Source organism: Hippocampus bargibanti, linkage group LG20, assembly GCF_051943395.1.
Source record: "Hippocampus bargibanti isolate YZ-2025 linkage group LG20, ASM5194339v1, whole genome shotgun sequence".
Taxonomy (NCBI): Eukaryota; Metazoa; Chordata; class Actinopteri; order Syngnathiformes; family Syngnathidae; genus Hippocampus; species Hippocampus bargibanti.
In genome coordinates this window covers 2,021,567-2,044,435 of record NC_142753.1, presented here as the reverse complement: position 1 = coordinate 2,044,435, position 22,869 = coordinate 2,021,567, and the positions used below count along the sequence as shown (strand labels likewise).

General features: G+C 50.3%; 1 protein-coding gene and 1 long non-coding RNA gene across 3 annotated transcripts in view; both read left to right on the top strand.

The window, feature by feature from the left end:
• LOC148882661 (uncharacterized) overlaps positions 1 to 22,869 on the top strand; it is a 62,292-nt gene that overhangs the window by 20,674 nt on the left and 18,749 nt on the right. The gene's annotated exons all lie outside the window — the stretch shown is intronic.
• mcm3ap (minichromosome maintenance complex component 3 associated protein) lies at positions 76 to 22,869 on the top strand. Of its 2 annotated transcripts, none has more exons than XM_089023162.1 (28): positions 76 to 1,792; positions 1,916 to 2,163; positions 2,575 to 2,656; positions 2,764 to 2,896; positions 3,001 to 3,182; positions 3,248 to 3,387; positions 3,474 to 3,671; positions 3,748 to 4,016; positions 4,088 to 4,250; positions 4,337 to 4,494; positions 4,707 to 4,918; positions 5,432 to 5,664; positions 5,745 to 5,845; positions 5,920 to 6,051; positions 6,124 to 6,237; positions 8,365 to 8,517; positions 8,590 to 8,787; positions 8,877 to 8,945; positions 9,026 to 9,160; positions 10,943 to 11,087; positions 11,169 to 11,430; positions 20,560 to 20,657; positions 20,759 to 21,122; positions 21,199 to 21,450; positions 21,512 to 21,629; positions 22,222 to 22,389; positions 22,473 to 22,626; positions 22,709 to 22,869. In XM_089023162.1, the coding sequence occupies exons 1-28, from the start codon at positions 331 to 333 to the stop codon at positions 22,859 to 22,861; spliced, it is 6,096 nt and encodes a 2,031-aa protein (XP_088879288.1). In that variant the 5' UTR covers positions 76 to 330; the 3' UTR covers positions 22,862 to 22,869. The 2 variants fall into 2 exon arrangements, with proteins under 2 accessions (XP_088879288.1, XP_088879289.1); XM_089023163.1 differs by having other exon boundaries at positions 77 to 1,792; positions 21,202 to 21,450.

The following is a 22,869-nucleotide window of genomic DNA, read 5'->3' as shown; positions in this document are numbered from 1 at the left end:
AATTAGTTTTATTTCCAGCTTCCAAGGATCATTGAATGCATCCTTTACCGGAACCGGATGTGCTAATTGTTTTGTACGCTTGAAGAACTTGCGGTCGACGTTTGAGAATGTTTTTAAAACATGACGAATTGAAGTTTTTTTTCCCTTTCAGCTATTGCTTGTTTTGTGTTTTTTGCTAAATTAGTTGTCCATATGGGTCGGTGACACACGCCAGCTGCATTTGTGACTTCTTTTCCCTTCTTCATAAGTTTGTCTTGAGCAGGAGCAAGGCGAGTTATTGACGTTGAGCCGGCCGGAGATTTAGGACAACCGGGACAGCCCTGCCCCGACATGAATCCATCTAACCCTTTCGGAAGCCCGCGGGGAGGCGTTTTCCAAGCGACGAGCAACGCCAACGCCGGTTTGTTGCAGTCATTTGGACAGCAAGCCAGCGGCGCTCCGCCCCAGAACGTGAGCGTGTTTCAATCGTCGGCGTTTGGTCTCCCGTCGACCTCCCCGCTGCCCTTGTTGGGGCAGCCGTTGCCCCAAAGCCCATCCCTCTCCAGCCACACTCCAGCTTTGAGCCGGACGACGCCGGGTCCAAGCAACTCTGTCTTCGGTGGTCCCGCCGCTGCAGCTTTTGGATCTGTTGGCGGAGCAAGTCAGACTTTGGCTTTTGGACAGACACCCGCGTTTGGAAAGCAGTCGTTATTTGGTCAGGAGTCAGGTTTTGGACGGACGTCTTTGGGTTTTGAACAAAAGCTGGCGGGATTTGGACAGCAGGTTGCGGGATTCGCAAACACCCAGTCGGCTGCCGGCTCCACTGCTTCGGTAGGGCCTCCCCGGCGGTTTGGTTTTGGACAGTCTCTATTTGGACAAGCACCAACGACCGCCGCGACCAGTCACGCGTTTGGCGTTCAGACCCAGAGCAGAGGATTTAGACCCGAATTCAGTTTCAAGCCAGCCAGCGAAGTCCTTTTCAAACCCATCTTCAGCGCCGGCGCAGACCCCCCCGTCCCTCAAAGCGCCCCACTGTCAGGCTTACCTTTTGGGCACAGCGCAGACGAAACGAGCCGTAGCGGCGAGACGGCCGGCCTCTCAGGGTCTCTGGCCTTCAGTTTCTCTCAGCCTGCCGCCGCCCCTTCCCTTCCGGTTCCCGACGGCCGGCAGGCAGCCCTCAACCACAGTGGCGGACCCCACCGCGCTCCGCACTTCACCTTTTCCCAGCCCGCCGCGCCATCCGGTCCCAACGCCGGAGCTCCCGGCGCGCAGCTCAAAACGGCATCGGCTTTTAGCTTTTCCAGCAGATCCCTTCCGCCCCAAACGGCGCAACTTTTTGGAGGAACCGCCGTCGTTCACCCCTCCGCTTTCGCCGGCGATCAATTGAAAGCCGAGGCCGCCTCGGAGACCGCAACGCCCGCGAAGGTGGACGCAAATGTATTTGCGCCGCTTCGAAAAGGGACGAAACGTAAAGAAGAGCCAGCGACAACAAAAGCGTCCGCCGCCGGGCCCGAAGCTATCGGCAAGGAGGACGAAACGGTGGAAAGCTCCTTGTCCAGACAGCCCCCCAAAAGGCCCTTGACCAGAACTCGCGCTCCCGCCGGCCTTTTCAGCAGAGCGCTCAGCGGACTGCGCCGATCCGCGGCTAATCCGGTGACAAAAGAACCCGAGGAACCGCCGCTGGAGGAAGTGACCAGCGGGCGCCCCCAAGTCCGCGGCGAAAAGCTGACACCGCTACCAACCTTGAGTCCTCAGCAACCGGAGAAAGATGAAGCGTCGGGTGAGATTTCAACGGCGCCGAAAAGGATTCCAGGTGCAAACGCCTTTTCTAGCTTGCCATAAAATTGGAAAAAAAGCAAGTTGATGGTAGCGATCCAAAATCCCGCTTGGGCTCTTTTCAAATGTGTCCATAAAGCCATCGCCGATCTTCCTTTAGATTTTCCAGACCGGCAAGAACGGATGGCTGAAAGCAAGACGCCGTCGCGACCCGACGCGCGTCGCCAGAGCTCGGACGGCCTCGGCGGGACGTCCCCCCCTGACTGCACCGTCATTCAGTGCAAGAATTTGCCTCCGGCCCTCAACAAACGCGACGTCATTGAGAAACATTTTTCTCGCTTTGGTAAAGTCTGCAAGGTCTTCTGCCGGCCTGCCAGGAACACGGCCATCGTGCATTTCAACAACCACGTGAGTTGCCAGCTCTCGTTTGGAAATCAGAAATTATTCGGCGTTCCGCAGGGTTGTGAAAAATCGCTAAGAGGCACTAGATACACTTAGATTTGGGTTACTAAACGGAGACTTAATGGCAACAGGGGAACAAGCTGTTTAAATATCTGCTGGAATAGGTGCGCATGGATCCGTCGATAGCACCTGCCCAAGGGGAGTCGCTGGAAAAGGTGGTGGGCAGGATGCGGAGGGTCTGGTAGGATTTTTCATGCCCTTTTCTGGGTTCTCGCAGCGTGCAAGTCCTCGATGACCGCGGGCGATGATTTGAGCAAGATGAATGAAAATGCAAAGTCATTCCTGCGACTTTTTGAGGTGGGACGCGGTCATCATTGAGCATCGATCTCACCAATGTGCACGTCCGTGTCCTTGCAGGCATCGGCGGCCAAGGCAAAGAAGAAAGGCAAAGTCCTGCATCACCACGAGCTCCTCCTTTTGTGGCAGCGCAAGAAGCAAAGTGCGAGTCCAAGCCAGATAACCGAGCGCTTCGTTGATTCATCCGGTGCCATCGTGTAGCGTTCACGGCTCTATTGATTGATTGTGTCTGTATTTACGCCGCATCAGGTCCAGGAAATCCAAGCGCAAGATCGGTAGAGAGAAAAGTGTCGGAAAAGCCGCAAAACTGGGGGAGCCGCGCCGACGTCCAGGCTTCGTCGCCCCTAAAACATCCAACGCCGAGTGCCGCTTTCAGCCGAAGGTAAATGCATCCGTCGCGTGAGATCCGAAATCAAACCCAGAATCTTGTCAAGCGTCCGTACGCTTAGCGCCACCCCTCGGGCGGCTCTTTTGTGCGTCCGCCAGCTCGCCGGTGAAGAAGCCGCCGGCGAACAAGACCCTGCGACTGGACTCGGAACTCCAGAAGGAGACGGTCGGCGCCGCCGCTCAGAGCTCCAAGTCGTTGGCCCCCCTCATTGGCGTTACGGCCGAGACGACGGAGGACAAGTACCGCCTCCTGGAGCAGAGGGACAAGATTTTGCGGCAAGGTAGGCTTTCCGTTCCTCGCCCGTCTGGGTGGCTGAACCTCGAGCGTGCCCCCCTCCCCCGCCAGGTCGACCCAAGACGACGGACATGGACGCCTCCCAGGTTTTTGTCGGAACGTGCCCCGACATGTGTCCCGAGAAGGAGCGATACATGAGGGAAACCAGAAACCAGCTCAGCATATATGAAGTCCTCCCCGACACGGAGATGGTGGCCATCTTTTTTTTTTTTTTTTTTTTTGGGATGGGGGTGCATGTGAAAATTGATAGCATCTTTCTCCGGTTTGCGCCCCCCAGGTGGATCACACGGCGGCCATCAAAGAGTACAGCCGTTCGTCGGCTGACCAGGAGGAGCCTCTCCCCCATGACCTTCGCCCCTTGCCGGTACTCACCATGACCATGGACTACCTGGTGACTCAGATCATGGACCAGGAGGGGGACGGATTGCGGGATTGGTACGATTTTGTTTGGAACAGAACCCGCGGCATCCGAAAGGTAAGAAAGGCCCACCGGGGATGAGAACGTGTCTTTGGAATGGGACGCAAGCCCCCGTGTCCTTGCCCCTTTGCAGGACATCACCCAGCAGCGTTTGTGCTGCCCGCAAACGGTGACCCTGATGGAAAAGTGCGCCCGCTTCCACTTGCACTGTGCCCACCACCTGTGCCAAGAGCCCATGTCGGTCTTTGACGCCAAGATCAACAACGAGAACTTGACCAAGTGCCTGCAAAGCCTGAAGGAAATGTACCAGGACCTGACGGAGCGCCGCGCCTTTTGCCCGCGCGAGGCCGAGTTCCGTCAGTACAGCGTCCTGCTCAACCTCAACGATGGCGACATCCTGCGGTCAGTGGGCAAAAATGGCCGCCCGCCCATCACGAAAGGCGGCAACTTTTGCTTCCCTCCCGTGTGTCCAGCGAGGTGCAGCAGTTCCGCGAGGCGGTGCGCAACTCCCCCGAAGTGCTTTTTGCGGTGCAGGCCTTCGCCGCCCTCAACAGCAACAACTTTGTGCGCTTCTTCAAGCTGGTGAAAAGCGCCTCCTACCTGGCCGGCTGCCTCCTCCACCGATATTTCAATCAGGTCAACCTCCTTTTCTCCACTCGGCCAAAAAGGAATTGAACCCGCCGCTGTTAATCCGCCGTGCGTTTTTTTTGGTCTTTGCGCAGGTCAGAGCAAAAGCGTTAAAGACCTTGACGGTGGCTCACACGGTGGGGCCGCGCTCCACCGCTTTCCCGCTGGAGGACGTCGTTCGCATGTTGATGTTCCGCAGCGCCAAGGAAGCCGGCACCTTCATCCAGCAATACGGCCTCAACATCAGCGACGGGTGAGCGCCGCCTTTTTTTGTTCTTTCTGGACATCATTTGGGTTCTGGTCCTTGACCTCAAACAAGGAAGGTAAAGGGGTGGGGGGGTGTTAGTGGCAGCGTATGCAAAGTAGATTTTCTTCCAAGATGGAGGCGGGTCGTTTTTATTTGTCTCACGTTTGTCATCAGTGATTGCCCCCCCCCCTTTTTTTTTTTTTTTTTTTCGTTGCCAGTGCGGTGGATCTGAACCGGACGGCCTTTCAGGAACCCGAGTTGCTCTCCCACAAGAAGTCGGAGATCATTCAAGCCAAAAAAACCCGATCCACAGGGGAAATTGTCAACGGAGGCCCCCTCCCCAATCCTCCGCAGCACATCCCCGTCTGCACCTTTGACTCGCACAGCAAGTACATTGGAGAAGCTCCTCCCACTCAGCCCGCAGTGAAAGGTGGGCTACTCCAAAGCCCCGCCCACACCCCCAGTCTGTGTCATTTACAGTAAAGTCTCGTTATATCGATATTCAAGGGAGTCCGAAAAAATATCGATATAACCGGGACTATCGATATATCCGACCCTGTTTGCATGTAATTTTCTCCGTGCGTGCATAGAAATAGTATCGATATAACCGTGACTATCGATATATCCGATATCGATATAACGAGACTTTACTGTATTTTGAACTCATTCACTGCCATTCGCAAATTAATTCAGGGATTGAAAATATAACGTCGAGCGCCATTCCCCAATTAGTTCGGGTTTTGGGTGCCTGTAAAGCTCTGGCAATGATTTTCTTTTCCACAGGGGGGCAGCATTTCCCCCTTTTATCCATGTTAGCACTTTGATCCAGCTTCAGCAGTAGCTAAAGCGCTATATAAACCAACATGTATCTATTGGACAGCAGCCCTCATTTCAAGCTCATATAACTCCAGACCCATATCATTTATTTATTATTATTTTTCAGATATTGGGGGCACGTTGGAGGGCGGGGCCTCGCCGAGCCTCCGGTTTCAAGCGCAGGTTTCGCCGGTCAGGCATCCGGATGTCCCCGTTGTTTTTGACCCGAGACCGCCGGTCGCCGAGAAGACCGAGTCTGGCAATTCCTTTCAATGTTCGGCCCTCCAACCTGTCGCGCCGCCTCCCTCTGTCCAAGCACCGTCACCTGCACCAGAACCTCAGCCGCTGTTCAGCGATGCGGTAGGCGATACGGTTTGATTTCTTTTTTCATTTGATGTGCTTTGTGACTCTAACAGACGGCGTTTGCTGCCATTTTTCAGGATGTTGCGGCTGAAGTGGAGCGTTTGATTGATGAAACGGTGGAGACAACCGCCAGAGCGCTAGCCACTGATGGAGCCGGTTATGCCAGTGTTGCTCTCAGGTAAATTGTGCTTCATCTGTCGCGCAGACTTGAACCCCCCACCCCCGATAAACGTTTTTGCACTTTACGTGCAGCGAGAGCAATCTGCAGACAGAGTCCGTCGTCAACCAAGTTGTGGGAGAATTGCTACGAGAATTGTCTTTGGGGGAGATCCGTCTGGAACAGGAACGCATCGCTGAGGAGAAACGCAAGATTGAGGAAGCCAGGTTGGTCCCATTTGAAAGAGACTTCGCCTCAAAATGCTGAATAACTGACCCCTAACCTCTGACCCCCCCCAGGCGGAAACAGGAGCATGCCAACTTTTTGGACGAGGTCAGACTCGCGTTGTTCTCAGAGATCCTGGAGCAAGTCTTAGAAGAGACCATCAAGGAGACGGCCGCCACGGTGCTCCAGTAAGGCTGCCCATCATCATTATCACTTCATTTCAATCATTCCTCCAATATTGTCAACACAGATTTATTTATTCGAGGATACCAGACGTCGGCTATTTAGCAAAATTCCGCTATTTTTTTTCAGCCAAAGTGATATTTTCTATTTTCATATACAGTGGTACCTCGGTTCTCTACCATAATTCGTTCCAGGACCCTGTTCGAAAAGCATTTTTTTTTTTTTCGAACACCGAAACCACCTCTTTGCTCCTGTCACTTGTGAGTTGACAGTCTGATTGGCTGCCGGTGCCGAGTATGCAAATTGCCAAATGAACGTTCGTTTGGCAATTTGCGAGAGGATTTAACAAACATTATGTGTCATAATCTTTCGCGTCTTCGAACGTTCGTTAGGCAATTTGCATACTCGGCACCGGCGGCCAATCAGAAGCCTGCTTCGGACTACACCCTGACTCAAACGTGTACTTCAGAGTTTTGAAAGCCGCTGAGAAAGTGGAATCCTCGTAGTGTTAAGCAGGCAACACAACGCAAACGGTGCACGCCCGCACGCGACAACAGTTGGTCACGGAGAGAGCGATACACCCGTGCGCCGCTCAGCTCCCCTTGCTCGCGTACGCACTCACGCGTCGTATTGGCGTTCGAATACCGATTGATGTTCGAACGCCGAAGCAAGAATATCTCGAATATTTTGTTCGAACTGTGAGGCGTTCGAGAACCGAGGTACCACTGTAAAAGTTATTTTATTTGTGTCTACAATGGCTTTGTTTTGAAGGGTGAAAGGATGATCAGAATGCGTAGTGCTTGAGTCGTGTTTGTTTTGGTCGATGTCGGTTGCTTCCGTTGACAACCGGGATCGCTCAGGAGGAAAATACCGCACGATTAATCGAGAAAACAAATATGGCGGCTCCCTTACCGCGCTTTTCGCTAGTCAACTAGCGCTAAACATGGTCACATTTTTCACATTGTAAAGATGTCATGGAAGAGAAGTAGCCTACACAAAAACAATGAACTTTGTTACTATTGATGGAGTTTTATAGACATAAAAAAGGAGTGTAGCTTTCAGTTTATAGCATCTATTACACCAGGGATCGGGAACCTATGGCTCGCGAGCCATATATGGCTCTTTTGATGATTGCATATGGCTCGCCGATAAATAATACATAATGTCGTTTTTTTCGTCGTTCATTTCCCGTTGGGGCTGCAGTTGGCGGAAAGCGCAATTTTGATTGGATGACACTGACCTAGAATGGCCGAAAGCGCCATGTTGATTGGATGATAGTGGCCGTCATGTTGAAACAGGTAAACGCCCCTTTAAATGAGCCCAACTTGTGCACTTCAACCTGAATGCACCGGATCATTAGAGGAGAGAAAATGTTCTGATTCTAATTTGCAATGAAACAATACCATCGATGAAACAGTCGAATGTCAGTGATATTTTAACAAGCCCCATGTTCACGTTAGCATCGACATACTTCTGCGAGAAGTAGATTGCAGATAGCAAGTGTGGAAGCTTATGAGCCATGCGCAGGCTAGCTAGCAGTAACTTCGCCTCTGGACCGGCAAATTGAATTTCATTCCGATCGTTTTCCTGGATTTTTACCAAACACGAGGAACGGAAAACCATCCATGTTAACGGTGAGTACTATCACAAAGTTATTTTAAATAATACATTCTGATATTTTGTTGAAAAGTGGCGTGCGCGCGTGTGTGTGTGCGCGCGCACGCGAGCGTTTGTATGTGTGCGCGTGCGTATGGTTCTCGCTGAAAAACATTTCTAAATATTTTACTTTTATGGCTCTCTTAGTCAAAAAGGTTCCCGACCCCTGTATTACACAGAAACCATTGCTAAGTTTTCTTGTGTTTTTACAAAATTGATATCTTGTAAATGACTTCTAAAGTATCTTCAAATGGTAAAATCTCTTCAGCCCATAAATGGACTCCTTGACCCCTGGCCGATCTGTTTCATTTTCCTCTATTTTAATTTCCATTGGCTGTTTATTACTCCTGTTGGTTAAAAAAAGGGCTTGGGAAAAAATGAACATTGAAATATCAATTCCAAATCATTTGGCCCTAGCATGGGACGAAAATTAACCGTCGTGATAAGAAAGTCTTTTCTTTCCCCGTTTTTTTCAGGGAAGCCGTGGACGAGCGAGCACGTTGCCTCGCTCGGTGCTCTCAAGACATCTGCGCCACTCTCATTGAGGAGACCTTGAAAGTGGACGTTGCCCTGCTGGCAGAAGAAATCCTCGCCGCCGAGCTGCGGCGCGCTCGCAAGTACATCAAAAGGTAAGCTGGGGAAAGATCACAAAAATAATCACATGACCAAACATGGCGACGTTTTTGTGGGTGTCCAACCAGGTGGCGCGACGTGGTGGCGGTGCGCCGGCAGCTGAAGAGGCAGATGAGAGGCTTTCCGGCGGCCCCTTGCTTCGTGGACCCCCGCTTCCAATTGAAGGCGCTGGCCGCCAGCGCCCCCGCCCGACAGTCCAGGGACGATCTGGTTAGCGGGATGGTCAACCTGGGAAATGCCGGAAGGTTGTCGCTGTCCAGCACCAGGTAAGGTCCCTTTCTTGTCCCGTTTTTTTGTCTTTGTGCGCCATGGCAATTGACGGACCGGACCGTCTGTCCCCTCCCGCCGTCATCAGGGTGTTGACAATGAGACACTTGGCCGTCCACCAAATGAGAGTCCACTACTTCTATCGCCAGCTTCTCAAGTAAGTTCCCGTGTCCCTTCTGCCGGTTGGCGACATTTTTGTTTTTTTCCAAAAATCCAAATTCTGCGTGTTTGCGGCAGCGAGGCGGTGTGGGCGCCACTGGACCTACCGGCACTGCTGACGGCCAATCTCCACAACCCGCCCGATAGAATCTTCTGGAAAGCCGTGGTCTTACTTCCCAGCGATCATGAGAGCGTGGCCGGCGTGGCGGACAGGTGAGCGGCGGACAAGGAAGAAATGGCCGCAACGGGGCGCCAAATGCCTGCCCGCTGCCCACATTTGTAATAATAATAATAATAATAATACATTTCATTTCTAAGCGCCTTTCAAAACTCTCAAGGTCACTTTTCAGTCACAGGATCAGTTTTTCCTGTGGGTGAGCAGCGGCGGCAACATGTGCCAGCGTTCACTCATCCCGGAAGTAACTCAAATAGATAGAAATCTAGCTTATAATAGATAGACAGGTAGCTAGATAGACGTATAATTAATAGATAGCTAGCCAGCCAGATAGCTAATAGATAGCAAATTGATAACCAGCTAGGTAGCTAGCTAGGTAACCAGCTGTGTAGGTGCGCTAAAATCGTACAGAATACAGCAAAATAAGGCCGGTTGACAGGTATGGAATAACACAAATGAATGAACTTATTTTCATAGCATTTCTTTTCAAACGGCGGGATCATTATAGATGACATAAATAGATCGAGTCGAGTTAAATGTCGTCAAAGTTTTGCAAGAGTGGGAACCAGTCCCAGAGTTGGACCATGTTGGAATTTTCCACCACGTCGATCTTTGAATCAGCTTACCTGTTGAAATGTACAGTGATACATTGTCTTACGAACGTAATTGGTTCCCAGACAGCGTGTGTAAGGCGAAAAATGTCTATCCCAAAAATTAATTTCTCATAGGAAACCATTAAAATGAGAATAATCCGTTCCCATGTCCCCATAATTCAAACATCATATTTTACTTCAGAATTTTCTATGCCTTAAAACTACACAAAATATAACTTATTTTATGTGTAATAAATGTGTTATCGTATTATAATTAAAGAAATAAACTGTACTGTATAATAAAGCCACTGTATTTACCTTTGTGATGATCGTTGATGGCTTGATGGAATGGAGTGACCGGTTTCATCAGCATTAATCACTTGATGAGGAACGTAGCCTTCTTTCACCATCTTGAGGAATGATCCCTTGTAGGTGCTTTCTCTGCAATAATTTTACCTTGTTCCTCATAAATTGTGTTCTGTTTAGCTGGGTTGATAGCTTTTTGCATTAAGTGTACAGATGGCTTGTGCGGGTTATTTGTTGAGCCTTATTGATGGGATATTTTAACCTGTCAGTCTACACTCTGCTTTTGAACTATCAAAATTGAAACTAGTCAAAATTTCACTGTTTTCTGTCCATTTTATCACCATGTCAGTTTTTTTTCCACTTTTGTTTTTTTGTTTCAAGCTCTGTCGTCTCCCTTTCGTGTGTGTTTTCTCACTCTCTATCGTCTCCCTGTCTTTTTAATGTTTAACTCCCACCCCCTCACTGCTGCATTCTTGACCAATCACATGGCTTTAGCCGAAGACGCCATTAACCCCCACCCCGCTGCGTTCTTGACCAATCACGTGGCTTTAACCGATGACTTGGGGCGGGGAATAGAGGACCAAAACAGTCGCCTTCCATTTTCTTGTTAGGAGAACGCGGGCTCGTTCGCGAACGACACATCAGTCATTGTGGCATCTCCGTGTGTGTATCCCAAAAATAGTTTGTATGCCAAGGTAAAATTTTCATAAATTTAACGTTCGTAAACCGAAAAGTTCGTAAGCCAAGGGGTTCGTAAACCGAGGTATCACTGTACGTTTCATCTGGCCCGGAGCCAATTTCCCTCACCTAAACGTCTTCTTCTTCACTGACAAACATTCAAACTGAGGCGGTTTGTCCACCTCCAGAGCAAATATGCAAATGAGTTGGATTCGCCAAGCGCGGGCTTTGTTTTTTGTCCAGGATTCTGTCGGATTGGCTGGAAGTGAAATTTGGCGGCAGCCCAGCCGCCAAGTCGAGGGAGGAACAGCGAGATGGTACATTGCGAACCCTCCACTTGTCCAACGGCGTCCAGGAGATCAGACATCAAGTCCACGTCAGCATCAAGGTCCCGACATGTCTTTTAGACACTTTAATTCGCTTAGGGGGGGCGCTTTTTAAAAGGTTTGTACTTTGGGTGTCGCCACAGGTGTCCAGAGGTCCGCTGACCAGCAATGGTTTGTCCCAAATGGAGGAACGGCGCCAGCTGCAGGGGGCGGCGGCGCTGATCTTGCTCCTTCCCGCGTTGCCCTTTTGGGAGGGCGACGAGCGGGGCGACGTCCCCCTGCTGTCGGCCCTCCTTCAGCTCAAGCAGTTGCAACAAGCCAGCGCCTGGCACTGCCCACTGCCTCTGGTGGTCTTGGTGCCGGGCCCCCAACGCGACGTCCGCAACACTCAAACGCTCGAGCGAGGTACAAGCGAGTCGCATTCATGTCCGACAGGCTTGGGGGTGGGGTATGGGAGGGCAAAAAAAAAAAACAAAGCAAAATTCTGGTTAGCTGGCTATCTATTAGCTATCTATTGGCTAGCTAGCTCGCTGGCTATCTGTTGGCTATCTAATAGCTAGCTAGCTTTTTATTTATTTGAGTTATTCCAGGTTGAGTGAACGCATGTGGCTGCCGCTGCTCACTCACAGAAAAACTGATCCAGTGACTATAAATAATAATAATAATACATTTGATTTCTAAGCGCCTTTCAAAATTCTTAGAGGGCAACCGACGTCACTTTTTTGTTTTTTAACTGACATCAGAAAAACGTTTTATAGCATCTAAAATACCCAAAACACGCAGTATGATATTTTTATTCAAATGCAAAACACCAATAAAAATGACTTAAAGTGTCCAAAATCTGCTAAAAATTGAGCTGCGAATTGGGCATTTTCAGAAAGTCCCGCCCCCAGTTCGTGACGTCACGCCAAGACGTCTTGCATTGCTGGAGAATCAAAACAATGGCTTCAGATTTGGAGAATATGCTTTCTTGTTACACATCCAGTTATGAATATGATTCAAATAGTTCTGAAGAGGAAAGCATACATGTTTGCAATCGATTAAATAATTTATTCCGTGTCATTTTGAGGCAAACGGGCGGAGGGAATGTCTCACCCAAAAAGAGGCAAGAAAATGCCCACCGAGCTGCGAGGAATGATTCAGCCAGTTTCCACAGGCTGATAAATTCCTTCCATGGAGCTTGGCCTCCCTCTGCTGGCGGCTTTTGGGTGTAGCACAAGGTTTTCAAAAAAAAAGACAGTACAGCAAAATACATTGACGTGATGGAAAGACGCTACAATGCGTCTTTTTTATGGTCAGGAGGCGGTCCTTTTCTGACGTCACGTAAGGACTCGTCACCAACTCAAAAACAAGACTTCCTGAATGTTCAGCGTGAGTCTTAAAACGTAAAATATAGCTATATGCGGTGGAATCTTATTAAAATACGCCCAGTAGAAGTCATTTGGAACCAATTTACAAATTATGGACACAACTTGTCCGGAGACGTCGGTTGTCCTTTAAGGTCACTTTATAGTCACAGGATAAATTTTTCTGTGGGTGAGCAGCGGCAGCCACACGCACCAGCGTTCACTCAACCCAGAAGTAACTCTAATAGATAGAACGCTTAGCTATCTAGAGAATGAATAGCTAATAAATAGCTAAGAGATAGCTGCTAGCTTATGGATAGCTAATAAATAGCTAATAGCCAATATTACTATAAATTTTGTAGGGGTTGAGCAGCGGCAGCCACACGCGCCAGCGTTCACTCAACCCGGAAGTAACTCAAATAGATAGATAGCTAGCCAGATAAAGAATATGTCCAAGTGTTGATATATTGTCCGTCTACATCACAGGTGTCAAAGTCAAGGCCCGCGGGCCAAATCCGGCCCGCCACATCATTTTTTTCGGCCCGCGAAAGACAATTCTGAGCCAAAATTTACATATTTTTGGATGTCAACCACAATAAAAGTCATTATTCTTGACTTCAGATTTGAAAACAAGTTATTCATTAATTTGCTGTGTGCTCTATATGTAATATTTGAAGGGATTTAAACATTCTAATGGGTTCCCTAAATTTATAACGGCCCTCGAGAGGAAACCATAACTACAATGTGGCCCGGGGCAAAAAATGACTTTGACACCCCTGGTCTACATGTTCTCTGGCAAGTGTCCACGGCCATCATGGGCGGAGCCTCAACTCTTGACATTGGCCGGCGTCGGAAAGGGGGCATAAAGTGACCGTGAGAGTTTTGAAAGGCGCTTCCAAATGAAATGTATTATTATTCTTCTTCTTATTATTAAACAAGCTGCAAACCCAGTCCCCCAACGCCTTGTTTATCATCTCAGGGGACTTCAATCACATTTCCCTGAAATTCTCCCCCCCAACATTCACACAGTATGTAACTTGTGCCACCAGAGACAATAACATATTGGACCTATTTTATTCAAACGCCAAGGATGCATACAAACCCTCCCCCCTCCCCCCTCTCGGAAGAGCAGACCACAATATGGTTTATCTCCAGCCTGTGTACAAACCCCTTGTCCAGAGGCAACCAGCTGTGACCCGCACGATCAAAAGATGGTCCACAGAAGCTGAAGAAGCTCTGCGGGACTGTTTTGATTCAACCAGGTGGGAGCTCTTTACTGAGATTCATGGGGAAGACATTGACTCACTCACCAACACCATCACAGACTACATTAACTTTTGTGAACAAAACACCGTACCCACCAGGACTGTGCGGTGTTTTGCCAACAACAAACCATGGATTAATCCCGACATAAAAGTCCTCCTGAAGGAGAAGAAAAGGGCTTTTGTGTCGGGCAACAGAGAGGAACTGAAGGCCGTGCAGATCCAACTGAGGAGGAAGATCAGAGAGGGGAAGAAGGCCTACAGGATGAAAATGGAGGAGCAGCTGCAAGCCAGCAATGTCGCTGGTGTCTGGAAGGGCCTGAAAAACATCTCAGGCCACAAAAGCCCAGTGACATTGAACGAAAAAGACAAGGACTGGGCAGATGAACTCAACCGCTTTTTCAATCGGTTTGACAAGACGCCAGCCGCCCCCGGCCCACCGTCAACTTCACCTGTAGTTGCACCTGCACCAACTCTCACTGTGGCCTTACCCTCCCTGCCCCCTCTCACGACCAGCTTTCCACAACCAACATCTGCCCTCCCAACTGTTGCCACACCCTCAGCCGCCACTCTGCCTCCTGGTTCCTGCCTGTCTGTCACAACTGCGCAGGTGAGGAACCAACTGAGGAGGATGAAGGTGAGGAAGGCAGCAGGTCCGGATGACATCAGTTCCCGACTCCTCAAGACCTGCTCCGACCAGCTGTGTGACATTGTCCAGCACTTGTTCAACCTGAGCCTGAAGCTGGGCAGAGTTCCACAGCTGTGGAAAACGTCATGCCTGGTCCCAGTGCCCAAGATTGCCAACCCCAAAGAGCTCAACAGCTACAGACCGGTGGCGCTGACGTCTCACCTGATGAAGACGCTGGAGAGACTCGTCCTCGCCCACCTGCGACCGCTGGCAAGCTCATCGCTGGACCCGCTGCAGTTTGCCTACCAGCCCAGCATCGGTGTGGAGGATGCCATCATCTACCTCCTCCATACGGCGTTGCTGCACCTGGAGAATCGTAAGCCAAGGGGTTCGTAAACCGAGGTATCACTGTACGTTTCATCTGGCCCGGAGCCAATTTCCCTCACCTAAACGTCTTCTTCTTCACTGACAAACATTCAAACTGAGGCGGTTTGTCCACCTCCAGAGCAAATATGCAAATGAGTTGGATTCGCCAAGCGCGGGCTTTGTTTTTTGTCCAGGATTCTGTCGGATTGGCTGGAAGTGAAATTTGGCGGCAGCCCAGCCGCCAAGTCGAGGGAGGAACAGCGAGATGGTACATTGCGAACCCTCCACTTGTCCAACGGCGTCCAGGAGATCAGACATCAAGTCCACGTCAGCATCAAGGTCCCGACATGTCTTTTAGACACTTTAATTCGCTTAGGGGTGGGTGGGCGCTTTTTAAAAGGTTTGTACTTTGGGTGTCGCCACAGGTGTCCAGAGGTCCGCTGACCAGCAATGGTTTGTCCCAAATGGAGGAACGGCGCCAGCTGCAGGGGGCGGCGGCGCTGATCTTGCTCCTTCCCGCGTTGCCCTTTTGGGAGGGCGACGAGCGGGGCGACGTCCCCCTGCTGTCGGCCCTGCTTCAGCTCAAGCAGTTGCAACAAGCCAGCGCCTGGCACTGCCCACTGCCTCTGGTGGTCTTGGTGCCGGGCCCCCAACGTGACGTCCGCAACACTCAAACGCTCGAGCGAGGTACAAGCGAGTCGCATTCATGTCCGACAGGCTTGGGGGTGGGGTATGGGAGGGCAAAAAAAAAAAAAAGCAAAATTCTGGTTAGCTGGCTATCTATTAGCTATCTATTGGCTAGCTAGCTCGCTGGCTATCTGTTGGCTATCTAATAGCTAGCTAGCTTTTTATTTATTTGAGTTATTCCAGGTTGAGTGAACGCATGTGGCTGCCGCCGCTCACTCACAGAAAAACTGATCCAGTGACTGTAAATAATAATAATAATACATTTGATTTCTAAGCGCCTTTCAAAACTCTTAGAGGGCAACCGACGTCACTTTTTTGTTTTTTAACTGACATCAGAAAAACGTTTTATAGCATCTAAAATACCCAAAACACGCAGTATGATATTTATATTCAAATGCAAAACACCAATAAAAATGACTTAAAGTGTCCAAAATCTGCAAAAAAATTGAGCTGCGAATTGGGCATTTTCAGAAAGTCCCGCCCCCAGTTCGTGACGTCACGCCAAGACGTCTTGCATTGCTGGAGAATCAAAACAATGGCTTCAGATTTGGAGAATATGCTTTCTTGTTACACATCCAGTTATGAATATGATTCAAATAGTTCTGAAGAGGAAAGCATACATGTTTGCAATCGATTAAAGAAGTCCTTCCGTGTCATTTTGAGGCAAACGGGCGGGGGGAATGTCTCACCCAAAAAGAGGCAAGAAAATGCCCACCGAGCTGCGAGGAATGAATCAGCCAGTTTCCACAGGCGGATAAATTCCTTCCATGGAGCTTGGACTCCCTCTGCTGGCGGCTTTTGGGTGTAGCACAAGGTTTTCAAAAAAAACAGTACAGCAAAATACATTGACGTGATGGAAGACGCTACAATGCGTCTTTTTTACGGTCAGGAGGTGGTCCTTTTCTGACGTCACGTAAGGACTCGTCACCAACTCAAAAACAAGACTTCCTGAATGTTCAGCGTGAGTCTTAAAACGTAAAATATAGCTATATGCGGTGGAATCTTATTAAAATACGCCCAGTAGAAGTCATTTGGAACCAATTTACAAATTATGGACACAACTTGTCCGGAGACGTCGGTTGTCCTTTAAGGTCACTTTATAGTCACAGGATAAATTTTTCTGTGGGTGAGCAGCGGCAGCCACACGCACCAGCGTTCACTCAACCCAGAAGTAACTCTAATAGATAGAACGCTTAGCTATCTAGAGAATGAATAGCTAATAAATAGCTAAGAGATAGCTGCTAGCTTATGGATAGCTAATAAATAGCTAATAGCCAATATTACTATAAATTTTGTAGGGGTTGAGCAGCGGCAGCCACACGCGCCAGCGTTCACTCAACCCGGAAGTAACTCAAATAGATAGATAGCTAGCCAGATAAAGAATATGTCCAAGTGTTGATATATTGTCCGTCTACATCACAGGTGTCAAAGTCAAGGCCCGCGGGCCAAATCCGGCCCGCCACATCATTTTTTTCGGCCCGCGAAAGACAATTCTGAGCCAAAATTTACATATTTTTGGATGTCAACCACAATAAAAGTCATTATTCTTGACTTCAGATTTGAAAACAAGTTATTCATTAATTTGCTGTGTGCTCTATATGTAATATTTGAAGGGATTTAAACATTCTAATGGGTTCCCTAAATTTATAACGGCCCTCGAGAGGAAACCATAACTACAATGTGGCCCGGGGCAAAAAATGACTTTGACACCCCTGGTCTACATGTTCTCTGGCAAGTGTCCACGGCCATCATGGGCGGAGCCTCAACTCTTGACATTGGCCGGCGTCGGAAAGGGGGCATAAAGTGACCGTGAGAGTTTTGAAAGGCGCTTCCAAATGAAATGTATTATTATTCTTCTTCTTATTATTAAACAAGCTGCAAACCCAGTCCCCCAACGCCTTGTTTATCATCTCAGGGGACTTCAATCACATTTCCCTGAAATTCTCCCCCCCAACATTCACACAGTATGTAACTTGTGCCACCAGAGACAATAACATATTGGACCTATTTTATTCAAACGCCAAGGATGCATACAAACCCTCCCCCCTCCCCCCTCTCGGAAGAGCAGACCACAATATGGTTTATCTCCAGCCTGTGTACAAACCCCTTGTCCAGAGGCAACCAGCTGTGACCCGCACGATCAAAAGATGGTCCACAGAAGCTGAAGAAGCTCTGCGGGACTGTTTTGATTCAACCAGGTGGGAGCTCTTTACTGAGATTCATGGGGAAGACATTGACTCACTCACCAACACCATCACAGACTACATTAACTTTTGTGAACAAAACACCGTACCCACCAGGACTGTGCGGTGTTTTGCCAACAACAAACCATGGATTAATCCCGACATAAAAGTCCTCCTGAAGGAGAAGAAAAGGGCTTTTGTGTCGGGCAACAGAGAGGAACTGAAGGCCGTGCAGATCCAACTGAGGAGGAAGATCAGAGAGGGGAAGAAGGCCTACAGGATGAAAATGGAGGAGCAGCTGCAAGCCAGCAATGTCGCTGGTGTCTGGAAGGGCCTGAAAAACATCTCAGGCCACAAAAGCCCAGTGACATTGAACGAAAAAGACAAGGACTGGGCAGATGAACTCAACCGCTTTTTCAATCGGTTTGACAAGACGCCAGCCGCCCCCGGCCCACCGTCAACTTCACCTGTAGTTGCACCTGCACCAACTCTCACTGTGGCCTTACCCTCCCTGCCCCCTCTCACGACCAGCTTTCCACAACCAACATCTGCCCTCCCAACTGTTGCCACACCCTCAGCCGCCACTCTGCCTCCTGGTTCCTGCCTGTCTGTCACAACTGCGCAGGTGAGGAACCAACTGAGGAGGATGAAGGTGAGGAAGGCAGCAGGTCCGGATGACATCAGTTCCCGACTCCTCAAGACCTGCTCCGACCAGCTGTGTGACATTGTCCAGCACTTGTTCAACCTGAGCCTGAAGCTGGGCAGAGTTCCACAGCTGTGGAAAACGTCATGCCTGGTCCCAGTGCCCAAGATTGCCAACCCCAAAGAGCTCAACAGCTACAGACCGGTGGCGCTGACGTCTCACCTGATGAAGACGCTGGAGAGACTCGTCCTCGCCCACCTGCGACCGCTGGCAAGCTCATCGCTGGACCCGCTGCAGTTTGCCTACCAGCCCAGCATCGGTGTGGAGGATGCCATCATCTACCTCCTCCATACGGCGTTGCTGCACCTGGAGAATGCTGGGAGCACGGTGAGGATCACATTCTTCGATTTCTCCAGTGCCTTCAACACCATCCAGCCCAGTCTACTGGGGGACAAGCTGCAGCATGCCGGAGTCGACCATCACCTCACATCCTGGATTACAGACTACCTCACAAACAGGCCACAGTACGTGAGGGTAAAGAACTGTGAGTCGGACAGGCTTCTCTGCAGCACCGGAGCGCCGCAGGGAACAGTCCTGGCTCCATTCCTCTTCACCCTCTACACCTCGGACTTCAACTACAACACCCCAACCTGCCACCTTCAGAAGTTCTCTGACGACTCAGCTATTGTCGGCCTCATTACAGAGGGAGACGATAGGGAGTACAGGGGACTGACAAAGGACTTTGTGGACTGGTGCCAGCAGAATCACCTCCAGATCAACACTGGCAAAACCAAGGAGCTGGTGGTGGATTTCTGCAGGAAACAATCGTCACCTGCACCATTGAACATCCAGGGTTCGGACATTGAGAGGGTGACCTCCTACAAGTACCTGGGTGTTACTCTCAACAATAAACTGGACTGGACAACAAACACGGATGCCCTAATCAAAAAGGGACAGAGTCGCCTCTTCCTCCTCAGGAAACTGAGGTCTTTTGGAGTTCAGGGGTCACTCCTAAAGACTTTCTATGACTCTGTGGTGGCATCAGCCATCCACTATGGCATTGTCTGCTGGTCAGGCAGCATCACCACCCGGGACAGAAAAAGACTGGAGCGCTTTGTCAAGCGGGCCAGTTCTGTCGTGGGCTGCTCGCTGGACTCTCTTGAGGAGGTGGGCAACAGACGGACGCTAGCTAAACTAAAAGCTATGACGGACAGCCCCTCCCACCCCCTCCTGCCCATCCTGACAGCTCTGGGTAGCTCCTTTAGCCAGAGACTATTACACCCGCGCTGCAAGAAGGAGAGGTACCGCCGCTCGTTCCTACCGACTGCTGTCAGGCTTCACAATTCCCAATGATCACATGTGAAAAAAAAAAAAACAAAAAAAACAAAAAAAAACTGGACACTTGTAAATATGGGTTGTTGCAATATATCTAAATGCATCTCTTGATTCTGCACTATGTACAGTCTTGTTTATAGAACGGTTTTTGCACATCTACATTTGCACAGTATACAGTTGACATTTTTATTTTGTTATGCTTAGAATATCTTGTTTTCTATCCTTTCACTCCCATCCCAACCCCATCCCTCTTCAATTGCTGCTGTGGACTGCAAATTTCCCCATTGCGGGACGAATAAAGGTATTCTGATTCTGATTCTGATTCTGATTCTATTATTATTACTATACAGGTAACATCCGATTTACGACCGGCGCGAGTTACGGCCACTCGTACTTACAACCACGACCGCCACACTTTTTTTTCATTCTATGGCTGCCATCGCTACAGCAAGCAACGCGACGGAGACAGAGGTCCGTGCTGGATGATTTATTAAGCTACAACACAAACCACTGCTACAAAAAAAAAAAACAGGGGTATAATCAAAAATGAAGAATACCAAAAACGACGAGTGGGGGAGGGGGCGCGATGGGACACCCGACAATGGCGAGAAGCAACTCGCACACGGTGGTGCAGAAACGGAACAATTCCAAAAGGATTACGGAATGGGGGGGGCGGGCTCGGTCCGAGCACCGAAGACAAAGTCCAGGCTAATACAAGGTACAAATACAAGTTGACAGCATCCCGTTTTCATACCCGCTGTCCTGAAGAAGGAAGTGTGGAAGCGGAGAGGCGTGACCCCGCCCCATAAAATGATTAAAATGACACTAAAAGCTATTAAGATTTATAAATGAACGGTCAACATTTTGGTATATAATAGTATTCAATCGAAAACGTTGCTTAAAAACAACAGATTGACATCATATACTATCCTGTCGTATAGGAGATGCCAGCGTGTTGTCATTTATGATCACGTGACACTCGCGTCAGCCATTTTGAATGCTTTTCGATTTACGACCGTTTGACTTACGGCCGTTTTGTCGTAACTCGGATGTTACCTGTAATATTTAATGCTTGTTGTTGCAGAACTGACGCTGCCCATGCTGGTGAAGGACGGCCTGATCTCGGAGTACACGCTGGTGTTCATCCCCGAAAGCACCAGCGATTCGCAGGGGTCCAAACAGGTCAAGCTCCGCCCCAACTTGAATCAACCCCCCCCCCCTCCCCCCAAATAAAAAAAGCGAGGCTGAGACATTCACTGGTGCCTATTTTCTCCACCACACAGCTCGTCGGCGCGATGCAGTGGCTCCTGGGCCGGGCCCCCGCCCCCGTCCCGCTTCGCTGCCACCCGCTGGCGCAAGTGGTGGAGGCCGGCTTGAGCGGCGAGTTGGGTCGCAGGCTCGGCGCCCCCCCGCCGCCAGATCCCGCCGCCATGGTGGGGCTGTACAACGGCGTCATCGAGCACCTGGCCCGCCGCGTGTCGGAGGAGGAGCTCTCCCGAATCTCCTGGCCACCCGCCGAGTTCTGCCGCGCCGATAACAGGGCTTTTGTCCCGCCGGTGGGCTGGAACGCCGGCCCCCACCTCGCCTGGCTGCGTGAAACCGTCCTCAACTTGCGCCTCCCGCCATGGAAGCCATTTTCCAGCTGGGGTCGGTGCACCCCCCGCCCTCAATGACGTCAACATGCAAATATTCCTCTTGTTTTTGGAACCACTTTTTTTCCCAGCAGGCACCTGGTCCGAGCTGTGCTCGGCAATCTACGGCTACGCCGATCAGATCCAAGTTTCGCGCGGCAGCCGTGCCCTCATCACGTCACGTCTGGAAAATCTTCTGGAGCGGCTCAGGGTCAAAGGTCGCCGCGAGCATCCAGGCGAGGCGCAGCCAAATTGGAGGGACATCCCTTGGGCGGACGTCCTCGCCATCTGCATTGACCACAAACTGAAAGACTGGATGCTTCCCGGGCCGCCGTTCTGCCAAGGTCAGACTCGGTCGTTTCCCCCCGTCGTCACCGTGACGTGCAGCTTGTGTTTCTCAATCAGATGCGGTGACAGAAGATGGCGAGATCTTTGTTTACTATCTCCGCGATGCCTTGGAGGACTTCCAACCGCCCGAGGAGTGGACGGAGGCCATCGGGGAGAAACGGCCACATGACGGCAGGTACACAAAAAAAAAAGCTCTCCCAAACGGAAGAACGTCAGCAATTTGTCTGATTGGTCGCTTCTACTGTCAGAGATATGACAGTCAGACACCGTGGACAGAGACTCGGAACCAGAAAGATTGTCCCCACTGCCGGCAGGAGACGCAGTCATCAATGACATACGTCCGAATTCTGCGCCTCTCTGCCAAGCTATTTATTGAGAGTATATGTAAATTAAAGTGATACATTAGTAAAACAGGCCACGCCTCTGGACGCTCCGAGCACCAACAGCTGCAAGCAGTAAACCAGACATTTTAATTGGTTGTCTTTTCCATGAACTGATAAGTTTGTAATCTGGCGCTTGTGCAGGATGTTTAAGCCGTAAATAACTAAAAAGGAGTATCTCAAGCCCTAAATTCTGTGCAAGGCCGGCCGGACCTTCTAGATGGAGTCGACAGTTCACCTTGCCGTGTCTGTTTCACTCAGATTTACCGTGGCCATCTGCGCTTTGACTGTGGGCCCATTGTTTAGTTGGTCAGCAAAGCACGGCCCTTTTAAACATGATAAATTGTTATTCTCCATCATCTACCCACCCTTCTTCCTCCCCCAAAGGTCAAGTTTGTCTCCCGCCGCCACACCCAAGCACCTGACCATCAGGCAGCGATTGTTCCCGAGCCTGCCTAAAGCCTCTCTGGACATCTCCGACACCCCCACCGCCGTCGAGGCGTTCACCCGCAAACTTTTCCTGACTTTGGAGGAGGAGAAGGCCCAAAGCAGAAGGTACTTGCCACAGCGCCACAGCTGGAAAATTGGGAGACGTCAAAGTCAACAAAAATGAAATGGCCGCCGCACCTCTTTTGCAGGAGCGCCCAGCAGCTCCGGCGCTGGCTCGACGATGGCGACTGCGTGGGCAACTGGTCCACGCCGCTCCTCATCCCGTCATCTGTCCTGCTCTCCGCGCCCGTCTTCCTCGGCCGTCGGGCCTCAGCCGAGCCTTCGGATAGCGCTTTCGCCAAGGTGTGACCGTCGTTGCGTCCGATCCGCCCGTCCGCCGCCGACCCCTAACTCACAATTCGGGACGGCGCTCGCTTTTTCCCAGGAAGCCGCCGAGACGGACAAACGGTCCCGCCGGAGTCGTCTGTCGCTGACTGAGCGTCTGAAGGAGCTTCGGCGGCAGATCAGAGCCGACCAAAAGGAAGAAGCGGCCTGCAAACTCAAACTGAGCGCCATGATGAGCATCGTGGAAGACTGAACAAACTA